Source organism: Chenopodium album, chromosome 4, assembly GCF_948465745.1.
Source record: "Chenopodium album chromosome 4, dcCheAlbu1.1, whole genome shotgun sequence".
Classification (NCBI taxonomy): domain Eukaryota; kingdom Viridiplantae; phylum Streptophyta; class Magnoliopsida; order Caryophyllales; family Amaranthaceae; genus Chenopodium; species Chenopodium album.
This window is the reverse complement of record NC_137837.1, coordinates 69,412,076-69,426,152: the sequence shown is the minus strand read 5'-3', so window position 1 is coordinate 69,426,152 and position 14,077 is coordinate 69,412,076. Positions and strand designations below refer to the sequence as shown.

General features: G+C 34.6%; 2 protein-coding genes across 2 annotated transcripts; both read right to left on the bottom strand.

Annotated features, from left to right (window-relative positions):
- Positions 1–526: 526 nt before the first annotated feature.
- Positions 527–1,978, bottom strand: LOC145627160 (uncharacterized). Its single transcript, XM_081679559.1, has 2 exons — positions 1,594–1,978; positions 527–1,158 (listed from the first exon to the last, which is right to left on the bottom strand). Exons 1-2 carry the CDS (start codon positions 1,759–1,761, stop codon positions 532–534), a joined length of 795 nt encoding a protein of 264 aa, XP_081535685.1. The 5' UTR covers positions 1,762–1,978; the 3' UTR covers positions 527–531.
- Positions 1,979–9,604: 7,626 nt separating this feature from the next.
- LOC145629247 (uncharacterized) lies at positions 9,605–12,648 on the bottom strand. Its single transcript, XM_081681792.1, has one exon. It carries the CDS (start codon positions 12,335–12,337, stop codon positions 9,878–9,880), a length of 2,460 nt encoding a protein of 819 aa, XP_081537918.1. The 5' UTR covers positions 12,338–12,648; the 3' UTR covers positions 9,605–9,877.
- Positions 12,649–14,077: the final 1,429 nt, after the last annotated feature.

Sequence of the window (14,077 nt, the reverse complement as noted above, 5' to 3'; positions counted from 1 at the left end):
TCACTCGCATAGGAGCTATAGCTCCAATTTCGTCGCAACTCCATATGCTTTCGAAACTACCGAGCTACCTCTCGAGCTATAGCTCGCTGCTCCTAAACCCAAATTCAAGGCATATTTCAACACAAACATCACCAACACTCCTCCTGGTACCAGGATTATATCTAGCTCTTCCTTATGCCACTTCATTCTGTTTCTTTTCGACCACGACCTCGATCTGTTTCTCTAGGGAAATCCTGTGTCTTTCTTTTAGAATATTCTTGTAGAGTATCATAAGCTATATGACAGCTTAAAAACTTATACAAAGAATCTTAATTTAACATATAGAAAGAACTCATGGAATCATATTCTTAAATTAGAAATGCAGGGGATGTGGTGGAATTGTTTTTGTAATGCAAGGATTTGACTTTTTTGGATTTCAATACAAATAAAAAAAATGAGCTAATTAAATTGGTTGAGTAGTAATTGGAATGTGCTATTTTATTCTAAAATAGCCTATTATTGAAATGTAACATGGGACAAAGTTTATTTTATTTATAAGCAAGCAACAACAGAAGGCAGAACTGCTGTGTTAATTGCAGTAGCATGGAGTTCAGAACAACCATTAGCCATTTCGTGATTCTCGAAACGCCCTACTACAGCTTCCTTTCCCTCTTCTTTCTCACTCGACTCGTTAAAATCATGTAAGTGTTTAGTATTCACATCAAGAACATACAAAACTGCCACCATTGCAGCTGATGAAAGAAACATAGGAATTGGACCGAATATCCACATCAACATTGTTATAGCAAAGTATATCGCCCTTAAGCCAACCTGCCAGAAATTTGCACCGTGAATTAAGTCCTCGACAACAAAGTCTTCAGGGACAACGGCCTTAGGCATACTCAAGAGGAGATTGGCGTGCACATAACACCTAGAAGATTGGATGAAAGACGCAAAAGCAAGTAAGAAAAACAAGAGGATGCTGATGTATTTTATTGAAGTGATTGACTGTCTTGTATCTCCATAAATTAGTCTTCCGACTGCTTCATTTCTTGAGGAGCTTCCAATCCATGCGCCAATCAAAGAGCTTAAGGTTAAAGAAGTGGATGCCATGAAATTTGCTGCTACTATTGTGCTGTTCATTACTGTAAACGCCGGACCTCTACTCATTGCATCAATCTGAAAAGATTAATGTCATCACCCTCATTATTGTACATATTATAGCATAATTAAGTTAAACTTAATAAAATTAACAAACAGAAATATAACAATAATGTTCTAATATGATGTTAATGGTACAATATTATGATTGTTGAGGTGGGTGAAAAGAGTGGTGGCCTTACATGCTTGTTGAATTGGACCAAATTAAAGTACTTAAAAATGAATCAAATGAAATGGCTAAGTAATTTAGTTCGTAGCTTAGAATCATCCCTTGACTCTAGTGCTCGAGTGGAGGAGCATCATGCCAAAGGCAAGGTCACATCAGGTATACGCAATCTTATCCTTCTTATACGTCGAAAGTTGAGACTACCTAGTACCTATACAAGCTTAAGATTTTGTATTCTAAATTAGATGCTTGAAGAAAAGTATGTAAGAAGAGTTTTGTTATGTAACCTGCATAAGCTTCTTGACCCATGCTTTTTGGCAATGGTTATGAAAGCCGAGTACGGTACACCTCGAATTCCTGAGGTATTTATACAGCAAGAAGATATGGTAACCGAACATCATGAATAGCCCTGCTGGTACCAAGATCACATCTAGTTTCTCCTTTTGCCACTTCATTTGCTCTGATTTCGAGTTCTTTCTTTAAAAAAATCCCTCTTAACTCTCTTTTTATATATTTGAATAGAGTATAAGCAGCAGAGAAGTACCAATGAAGGCTTAATTTGATCCTATAAAAAAATTAAAAGAGATAGTAGTCCGAAATTGGAAATTGTGATATTCCAGGTTTAAAATGCTGGGGATGTGCTGGGAATGTGTTATAGTAAGGCTTTGGTTGCTTTTGCTTTTACTACAAAAATTAATAATTGTCTAATTAAATTGGTGGAGTAGCTATATAAAATGATGTAACACTAAGCATTGTTAATTAATGATTGAGGGTCTGTTCTCATTGACTGAACTGAACTGAACTGAGCTGAGCTGAACTGAACTGAACTGAACTGAATTGAAATGAATATTTTATAAGAGAAGGAAATTAGGAGCTGAACTGAACTGAATTTCAACGTAAGAGAACAGGCCCTTATTCTAAGCCCAATTGACCAGATTAATAAAGAAAAAAGAGCATTAGCGCCAAATGCCAATTTACCAAATTATATTATAAAATTTTAATACCAAATTGTCGTTAGGGGTCTTTTTTACCAAATTATTGCTATGGGTCTTTTTAATTTCCTATCCCTGATCCTAGTGATGCAAGATCATTAGCACTCAAAACGAACTATGAGTATGAATGAGTGTTAAACCAAGATGACATTCTGTCTAATATTTGAGTTAATAGGGTGTTTCATGTTTCATGCAAGCTACATGAAAACCTTCTTAATACTTCATGTAATCATGTTAGCTGGAATATGATGGAAAAAATTAACTAAATGTAACTTGGGTTTGCGGTGAAATTTGATTTCATATTTGTAGAATTTGCACGTAAACTGAGCTTTGGTCAAAACTCCAAACCAAGCCATAATTTTCAGACCTCAAACAAATAAGAAATGGTTTTGTTTGTGGTTTGGTGTAGTTTGGACTGCACTCTAAACAACCCTAAGAAAGGTACCACAAGCAAAAAAAAAATTCTCTTTGTATTCATGTAAAGTAGGTATATGTTCAAATTTAAATACTCAACCTTTCGGTTTTTAGGAACTTAATAAAGTCTTGTGTATATTAATTCATAATAACTGCCCATAAGCTAGCCATAAAAATTTTCAGCCACCTAATATTCCGTATACTCGTTGTTCTAGGTCTCTCTAGATCATGCTATATTTGGTCCTTGCTAAACATTTCCTTCCAATATGAGAAATCTTTTACTCCAATTTTTTATAAAAGGTAAAATAAAAAATAGTTTTCAACTTTTTGTTTTATAAAAAAAATGAACTTTTTTATAGTAGGGGGAAAAACTCATTCCTTAAACTCCAAATGAACTTATGAATATCGAGTTTGCGAAGTATGCTTAACAATTTGGTCAGTTGGTAGCCCAACTCCTATGACATCATAGGCCCCTTGACTAACCCAAAAATTGTGCTAATCAACATCTCTACAAGGTTAGTTCTAAGCATGTGCTGGATGATCGACCGCACAGGGCCCTTAAGTGAAACTACTATCAAAGGGGCCCAGTGGCGGATCCAGGATTTTCGAACTTATGAGTCACCATCAATAATTGATCACTTGTTTCAATTCAAAAATTATATAAAAAAATTTTATATTTCACCAAAATGATTTCAATTCAAAAATAGGATATAAAAATACATACTATAAAACTATTATATTAAACTAACTTTATGATTTTTTACTTAAAAACTAGAATTATTTTAAAAAAAAAAGTTACATAACTTAAGAGACCGGTTATTAAATATAACAGGTCTCTTTAATGAAATATGAAAGCATCGCACAAAATTATTCTACTTCTGACAAAAAGAGACCTGTTATCTAGATAACAGGTCTCTAATGACGTGGTGGCAATAGCAGCAACAAAGAGACCACCTATCTGTAATAAGCAGTCTCTTAGATTTTTTTTTTTTTTTTTTTTTTTTTTTGTGTGTGTGCTGGTGAGTCACGTGACTCACTATGCACCTTAATAGATCCGCCCCTGAAGGGGCCCTTGTTATTTAAATTAGTAACATACTTTTCCTCAAAAAATTGATTTTAGGTCCCAATTAGTAATATTACACCGGGTCACTTTCAGGGTTAGCATTGTAGCCCCGCCTCTGCATCTCTAGCATATGCATATTTGTGTGTGTGTCGGCGGCCCGGCGTAGGGTTCAAGTTCCAGCTATGGACCGGTCAATTATGAAGTCTTTTATAGTTCATTCAAGTCAATCAATATTAGGTGAACCTGAATTCCTCGTTTCGCTTAAATGTGCTTGACTCGGTACTAATAGCTCGGGTCATGCGGGTTTGGATTTGGAATGGAGATGTACTGTTTATATTTGGTTTATACTATTTGGATCATGTAACTATGTGAATATTTTATATTACTCCGTATGATTTATAAGAAAACTACTATATGAATTTTACGGAGTAATAACTTTAAAACGATTGCAAATTCAGTAAAATGTAAATTTGACAAACCTCGCATTTAGGTTAAATTTATATTAAACAAGCCTCAATTTTTACTCAACTTCGAATTAAGTTAGGGCCTGTTCTCTTACGTTGAAATTCAGTTCAGTTCAACTCAGTTCAGTTCAGTTCAATTAAGTTCAGCTCAGTTCAGTTCAGCTCAGCTCCTAATTTCCTTCTCTTATAAAATATTCATTTCATTTCAGTTCAGTTCAGTTCAATTCAGTTCAGTTTAGTTCAGTTCAGTTCAGTTCAGTTGAATTCAGTTCAGTTCAGCTGATTTCAGTCAATGAGAACAGGCCCTTAGTCTCAAGTTCGCTCTAGAGCATCAACACTCGTGGTATAATTTTATACCACGTGTAAATATTCATCCAAAAGTTGCAAATTTTTACTACCTTGGTGGCATAAAACTATACCATCATATGGTATATACCATCCCATTGTAAACTTTTGCTTCGTTCCACGTGAAACATGAACCAACCAGGTCACGCCATGTGGCCTAGTCGTCATACATCTTTTATTTTATTTTTTCAATTGCATTTTAAGAAAAAATTATAAAGTCAAAAATTATGAAAAAATTACCATTGTTCATAATTTTTCAAGACATACACATAGACACCCATATTGATATAGTTTTATATATTTTTGAAATTCACTTTTTTCTACCTAAATTGCTTATTTTTATTTAATTAACTTTATAAATAGTAATTAGTTATTTTCAACATAAAACAAAATATAATTATAATTTAATTAAGTGTATAATTTATGCATATAGGAGAGAGAAAGTGTGTTGGTAAACTTTTTTTATACCATGGGTGGGCTGATTTTTGGAGAAAGTGTATTGTATTGTGGTATAGATGATGTGGAGGAGTGAGAAAGTGGTAGAGAGAGAAGGGTGGTATAAATTTTTATATCATGAATGATGATGGTCTCAGATGAATTCATGTTATTAGTATAGTAATTATTATTAATATCAGGTTATGATCAACAATCATAATACTTATACTAAGTATAAATAAAAAGAACAAATAAACCTAGAGCATTGCACGAGTATAAACATGGAGTATTGAAGGAGTACTAACTAATAGTAACAATAACGGAGTATTATAAGTTGTGTAGTATTTGAATAACATACAAGGTACCAAATTTATTTGAGAAGATATTAGTGCACGCATCTTAAAATTAAGTGACAAATTAATAACATGACTATCATAAAATTAATAACATAGTTTGACTTATATAGAGAGTACCATATTTATTTGAAAAGTAACTAGTACACGCACCTTAAAATTGAGTGCTAAACTAATGATATGACTATTATAAAATTAATTAGTATTTGAATTATGTATATATAGAGTACCAAATTTATTTGAATAGCAAACAATGCACGCACCTTAAAATTGAGTGCTAGATTATAAACAAGTATGATATGTCTTATACACTATACTTATTGATTCCAAACATACAAGGAGAGCATGTCAAATATTAGGCAAATGCAAGTAGATTTGTATGCAAAAGTGATCATGGATCGTCATGTTGGACTTCACTCAAAAGTCGACCTTAAAAAATCTAAAAGCCCAAAAATTGTTGGACTATGAAACTAGAATATTCTACCTATACCCAAAAGTCCAAAACTTACAAGATTTAGCCGAACCAAATCGTAGTTGATTTCATGATTTGGCTCTATTGACATTGAGAAAGGGACTAACTAAACATGGGCACGGGCCGGCACGGGCCCGGCACGGCACGGCGGTCGTGAACACTTTTTTGGAAATCAGCAAGGCACGTAGCACGGTGGCCGGCACGTGGGCCGGCACGCTAGCACAACCCGCGTCGGCGCGGCACGAGGCACGGCCGGGCACGGCCCGTGCCAATATTACCGTTGGAAACTAGCCGTTTTTGGCCGTTTTCCAACAGCTATAAACGGCTAGTTTCCCACCCAAATTCCCTATAAATACCTCATTTTTTCTTCCAAAATTTTCACAATTCATCAACTCATCTTTTCTCTCTTATTCTCTAATTTTCTTACTCTCGAATTCCTACAAATCCTACAATCTTGCTCTCTTTTGTGAAAAGAAAAAAAAAATTCCTACTCTCTTATAAATTTTACATTTTTACTATTATTACTTTTATTAGTCTACTACCAAAAAAAAAATATTGTTATATTTACATTCGGGAAATTATAAATTCGGGAAATTATAAGTTCGGGAAATTATAAATTTGGGAAAGCATTGAAGCGATTAATTATTTTGTATTATTAAATTATCGTACATTCGTACCTGCTACCGTCATATAATAAAATAAGTTATTCTTCAATTTTTTGTGTTTTCGAATTATCGCACTCGTATTTTTTTTTTTATTATATGCATTGTTGTTTTTTGCTAAATTAATAAAATTGTTTTTATTTGTTTATATAAGCTTAAACATAATTATTAATTAGATAAATAATGTATATAACCTAAATTAAAATAAAGTTGTTCAAAAAATGTAAACAAATTATATTAACATTAACATAAACATCAATTAATCACATATATTAAGTAGTACTAAAAAAATATATATCGTTTAATTCGTTTTTTTTTTCATTTATTAAAAAAAAATTAAAAAGGGTGGCACGATTTGGCCCGCAGCCCGGCACGGCACGGCCCGCAAGGCACGTGGGCCGTGCCGTGCCGTGGGCTGGGGTGTGCCAATTTCAGGCACGGCCCGTTGCCCATGTTTAGGACTAATTTTATTGTAATCGCAACCTATAACGAACAAGATATCAAAGATGGATTATCGTACAAATCAATCTAAAGCATTCAAATAAAGTAAGAGTAAATAGGAAAAAGAACGATTAATAATCAGTTAAACATCACATTCAAATTAAAACGTTTAAGAAAGTAGGTAATGGTAGTTCTACCTATGACCTATCTAAGGAAAATATAAGACAAGACCATATCCATCATCCATGTGCCAAAGTTTCTAAACGGATGAAGGACACTACCATGAAGTTGACATACTTCTGTTTTGTTTTTTTTTTAACCGGTTATATACAAGCCACCTCTACTTATTACAAAAGAGGTGGTGTGAGGATCGAACCTAATTACATCAAAAGGAGATGGAGAGACTCACCATCCCTCCACTCCTTGAATCACAAAGTTGACATACATGATTTTATGATTTTATGGAAATCATTCTTTCACAAACAACACATCTTTTTTTCTTTAATAGGCCTTTTTAATCAACATTATATTACTTCCTTCATTGTTTTCTATTTAATTGTTGATATAGGTCTAACTTGTAATCTTTTGATCTAGTGGGGTTAGTAACAGAAAATTTTCATCAGATTACAAGTTATTAGTGATAGTTCTTTTTTTTTTAAATCGGAATCTAATATAGCTCACTTAAGCCACCCTAGAAATTATTATATACACTCGGGTGCACGGTGCACTCAAGGGCATTGTTTACTCATTTCGATGATTATTGTTCATCATTCAATGATCAAACAAATACCCTTAAATACAAGGTGCACCCGAATGTATCTCCCAAATGGCTTAGTAGTAAATCTAGTGATATTTCTTAGATATTCTTAATACCATGTTACCATTATATGGTTATAAGGTGCAAACTCAAAGAGAAAAGATAAAAATTAAAGAAAACCGAGACAAACAAAAACCGTGGAGTGTGTTATTCTATCCGTGCAAAATAAAGTAGTATCTCCACATAACAAGAAAGCAATAATATCTTTTGTAATGTAAGCAAAAGCAACTGGGAAAAGATTTGGAAAAGAAAAGGCTGTCTTGCAATGTTAAAGAAAAAGCTTATAATTTTCACTTATATTTGTAGGAAAATATGGAAAATATATATATTTTGTCCACTTGAAATTGCATTTATTTTCGGGAGCAAAGGACACCTCTTTTCCCATGAAACAACCCCCTGCTTTTCAGGAAGCTAAGACATCAACATTTTGGTGCAATTTTTGTGACTACTCAATGATGTATTATTTACACCGAAAATAGGTTATTTAGTATCTTTTCATTTTATTATTAGTTCACATGAAGAATGAGTAATTTTGTTGTTAGAAAAAGGCTATAATAAATTTTTCATTCCGTACATGCACATTAAGCATTTTTTTAAAATCATTGAACGAATATATATGCGTAAATTTATTCAGTAAAATTAGCGATTGTTGTAGCATCCAATTATGGAGTAGACGAACAGTTGCTAGCCATGTTACTTTAGAGTATCTCCGTTAGAAACTTTTTTACTTTCATCATTCAAGTGGAAAATAAATTATTATTGAGTGGGATTTAGGGTCTGTTCTCATACGTTTATTTTCAGTTCAGCTCCTAATTTTCTTCTCTTATAAAATATTCATTTCAGTTCAATTCAGTTTGGTTCAGCTGAGTTCAATCTAGTTCAATAGAGTTCCGTCTATGAGAACAGGCCCTTAGGTAGATTTATTTTGGTAAAACTTGTGAAAATTGTCAAAGTATGGGCCTAAGCCCATAACATAACATAAGACATTCATATAAATGTCATTGATAACTCTTGTTTCATTAAGAAGAATATATGTGTTACTTTAATGAAAATGATCCAGGTATTATGCATGAAATAAGGAGTCAAAGCACATTTTTGAACATTGTCACATGTAAAGACAATGAGACAACTATTAAAATTTGGATTAAAAACTAATGATGTATTTCCACTCAACATGTATTACTAGTTGCAGTACTCTTACAGGAGTGTTGGCACATGAGTTAACAGGATATACTACTATACTTATTTGTTGTATTACTTTGGGGATCAAATTAATTTCCCTTAGCCTTATAGTTCAACTTTCCCGTTTACAGAGGAGAAAATTCTCACATGTTTTTATTAATTATGATTTCATATGATTGATTATTCTAAATCCATATACCTCTTCCTGGTTCGTTGTACCAAATCATATAATCCGGACCGTACATCAATCCCATATGCACTCTAATTCGTATGCCTCTATCCAACAACTAAAATTTAAGCCGTTTAAGGTATAAGTATTATACTACTAGTTAATCACGGGCGAGGTCGCCCAAGGCGATAACGTTAGATTGAGCAAACTTAAGCTCTTAAAACAATCACATTTTGTACTCCTCAAAAACTACATTACTTCAAGGACAATATATACCAAGTGAATGTTAATGTGCTTGTGAAGATAGACTTGGAAATTGAAGGTAACGTTCAACCATGCATTATAAAACTGTACTAGTTAAATTAATGTAAAAAACCCATAAAAATCTACCAAATTGTCAGTAAATTCCAACCAATACCACGTGTGATTATACCCTACACACTCAGCTTTTACAACTCTTTACCACATACAACGGTCCAAATATCAAAATGGCACATAAAATAAAGGTAATTAAACATTCCCAAATATTTTTACTGCATTATAATAATACTCCAATTCTATAATTAATCAACTAGTACTAGTAAAACCTAATTACCCATTAAAACCACTAATAGAAAATTCTAGCCTAGAAAATCCCAAAAATTATTTAATGAATTTACAAACAAAAACCTGCCATGCCAACAATTTTCTGCCAAAGGGCCCACAACGGACAAAGACCAATTGCCACGTGGCAGCGACTCACAATCTCAGCCGTTGATTTCATCAGAAGCCGACTCCAGCCGCGCCGACGCCGAACGTAGCCGGACGATGCGGCTCAAGCTTACGCCCGTTCTCTCTTCCCCACAAACTGCAAGCCATCTCCGGTGGCAGCGTCTTAGCCGCTGATCTCAACGGAGCCGATTTGCACCTTGTTAACACAAACGGCTCGTACCCACTACCGCCTTTGTTAAGCTTCTGCTCGATCAAGTTAGCCACCGAGCCGCCCCCGGCTGGGAAAGAAATAGATGATCTTCCTGGCTGAATAGGCGGCTGAGCCGCTTGTTCGTAGCGTTGTTGGACATGCGGCGGAGGCATTGCTGCCACCGCCGCGGGTTTGTTTTTCTTCGGAATCGACGAATCAGACAAGTTGTCGGGTTTATTGACCACCTTCTTATGGTGGCGCTCTGGTAGCCACCGAAGGAAGTCAGTGCTACATACCCATGTTTCTTTAGAGACTTCCATTGATACTTTAGGTTCACACATCATTAACAGCAAACAATCTGGCAAAGTCTTCTTATTTTCTCCTTCTATTGACTTCCTTGCTACTAATTCTTGTTCTTGTTCTTCAACATCAATTTCAACTGGGTATTTTTCTTGTTCTTGTTCTTGTTCATCTTCTCTGTCTTTTGACTCTGCTGTTGACTCTTCTGATGAATTCAAAGAACAAGAAAATGATGTTGAAATCTCACTGCTTTCACATTTTTGTCTCTCTTCTTCATCATGAATTGTAGAGAGATCGTCGCTATCTAATTCTAATTCTGCTATTTCTTCTTTCTCCACCTTCAATTCTTGCTCATCATTCTCAGAATTATTTAATTCTTGCTCATTACTCAGAGTATTAACAAGTAAACTTCGCTCATTTTCCTCTGAATTAACAACCAAATCCTGCTCATTATCCACTGAGCTTATTACCAAATCTTGCTCATTTTCAACATCTTCAAACTCTTCAACTAAACTCGTCTCAATTACACACCCATTTGCAGTAATTTCATCTTCAATCAACTGGGTATCTTCCGAATCCTCAAATTCCTCCTCATCTACCATTCCTCTGTTTTCCACACTCTGTTTTTCCTCTGTTTCTTGCTCTTTTTCCTCAGCTTCCTTCAATTCTTCGGCGGCAAAACCCAACATTTCATCCAATTTTTCCAAAACCCTATCAATTTCCTCACTACCTTCTCCCAATACTTCCGTCTCATCCCCAATTACCTCAGCATTTTCTTCTCTAAATTCCTCTATTTTCTCATTTCCAATTTCCTCTGTTTTATCGTCTCCAATTTCCTCTGTTTTCTCCGCTAATCCAACATCTCTTTCAGCTTCAATATCATCTCCTTTATGTTTCGCCTCAACATCATCATCGCCATCGTCCTGAAGAGGAAGAGGAACCTCCCACAACTTCCGCGAAAGCGAAGCCATTTTCAAAGGATCAGATCTACACCTCATCAACAACAAAGCATTCTTCGGAGGAACACAAACACTAACTCTCCCACCTTCTTCATCATCTCCATTACTACTACCATTATCATTAATCTCATTACTTTCATTATTATCATTCCCCACATTATTATTATCATCCTTAGGAAACAAATCATCAAATTCCATATCATCAAAAATCGACCGTCTTCTAGAACATTCCCTTTCCATCATCACCACCCTACTATTATCCCTCACCTCCTCCTCCCCACCCACCACTAACTCAATATCTCTCCGCTTTTCCCCACCTTCACCGTCTTGCAACGAAACCAACCACCGGAAAACAGCGCAAGAATTCGGATTTGGATTTTCTCTCTCCTCCCCTGTTTTACCCTTCTCACCCCCACCACAAAAACCCCCACTACTAAAACAAGAAGATTTGCAAGGAAACAAGCAGCTAAACTCCGACCCAAAAGCTCTCAAAGCTTCACAAATCGTTAACGGAAGATGAACCCATCTCTGATTCCTATGATTCAACCCACATTCCTGCTGACCCTGTTGTGTCTGCACACCATCAATGGAATGTGAATGCGAATGTTCGATTCGTCGAAAGCTAGCTTCGCCACTGCTCCCATTTGTTCCTCCACCGCTTAATCGCTTGCTACGGCAAGCCCTCATCTTCATCTTCTTCCCCTGCTTCTTCGTCTTCACTCTAACCTGCCCAATACAGGTGACTTTAGGCGAAGAGGGTTCCGGGTTATCGGCGAAACCCGAAGAGCCCTTGTTCTTCTTTGATGTCGAAGGAAACATGGCGGGTGATTGAGCTCCACCTCGTAAACTACCGTTGTGTCGGAGACGGCGGCTGAGGGAGGATGGCAATGAAAGAGAATTCGAGGATTTATCAATGGAGGTAGCAGCACGGCCTGGACTAAGGATAGATTTGGAAGAAAGGCGCATAGAAGAGGATTTAGAGAGGCGAGAAGTGAAGCAAATGAAGAGCTCACTTGTTGTAGTTGGAGTGCTAGTTGTTCTATGAGGTCTTTCTATGTCCATTTCTAATATTGATTGATTGAAAAGATATTTATGGGTTTTTTTATAGGGGTTTTTTGGGTTTGGTAATTAGGTGAAAATGAGATAATAATTGGGAGATTTAATTTTTACATGGAAAGATTAGAGGGTGAAAAATGGAGAAGAAGAAGATGGGAAATGGCAGAGAGAAAGGGAAAGAGAGAGGTGGGAGTTGTTGGGTTGTGGGAGGTGTAAAATGGGGAGTAGTGGAGAAGTTTAACAGAGTGAAAGAGTACAAAAGGATGAAGGGGGTTGTGAGGAGAGAGAAAAGAGGGGGAGGTGATGAAAAGAATGGAGTTTGTCTTTGCATAGAAAGAAAGCATTCTAGTGTAACGCACAATGGGGGTTAAAGTTTGGTTTTTGCCGTTTTGATGTGATTTCTCCTTATCTATGATTTAGACATCCTACCCTTGTTCTTGGTTTTTTTTTCTAGCTTGAATTGATATTCAAAAATTAAAAAAAAGGGGTTCTAATAAAGGCTAATGAAAGGTATCCAAATTCAAAATAACAATTAAATTAGTCATAATTAAGTCTAATCAAATCGAGAAAAAAAAAAAAAAAAAAAAAAAAAAAACTAAATGAATTCAGATAAGATAAAATCGTTTATATTAGTAGAACACACTATTATATAGGAAAAACTATTATAAACTCATATTAATATCACCTAAACTTGCTTGTACAAATATTCTACAAAACTTTTTTTAAAGACATTATTCTACAAAACTTGTACTCTGTATTCGTTAAATATACTTTTAAGGAAAATTAATATAAATTAAGTAAACAAAATTTGCTCATCTATCTATGTTTTGTAAGTAATATGGATTATTTTTAATCATTTATAAATGAGCCAAATTTCTTAACCTATTCTTCCTATTTCCTTACTTTTTTCATGTACAATTTTGCAAATGAGTACAAAATACTTATTTGCAAATGTGGTCAATTATCAATTTTTTATCTCTAAAACAAAGCTCCCTAAAGGTGATAGTAGTAAAGTTGCAATTTAGAATAGAGATATAAGTCAAATTAAGGAGAATTATTACATTGTTATCTATTTTTCAAATCTATTTAATCCAATTTTATCTTTCTAATTGCAAATAATAGATTAAATCAAACATGAGCATTGAGCAAATTTTACAATTTTTTATTTGCTTTGTTTACCATATGGTTACCTATTAAGCCAACTGGTTATTTATTGCATGAGTTGCTTACTTGTTTTCCAAATGTCTTTCTCATAAACACACAACATGATCGAGAAATTTGTTAAGGTCATTCTATTTTCCTTGAAAAAAATAATGGAGTAGGTAGTAATATAAATACAAAACCATTAGATCGTAAAGTTTATCTATCTAGTCTACTCAATTTTTTAAATCAAGATCCATGTTAAATCTATGATTTGTAGTTGATACAATAAACATTGAGCAATATCTCACAATTTGATATAATGGTCCCTTGTTATCAGGAATGCATGAGGTGAGCAAAGTAGCCGATCATATGCACCAGGACAAATCAAAATCCTTAAACTAGACTAATTTAATTAAAAAATGATTAACACAAATAATGTTACCATTGACTGAGGAGCTAATCCAGTCTTTAGCTAGGCCACTGCCCACTGCCCTATCTAAGCATGCATGCATTAACATGGCCAGATCATCTAGTTACCTTCACATATAGCCAAGAACAATTATTTAAAAAAAAAAACTCGTGAATAATTCTACTGTTGTACTT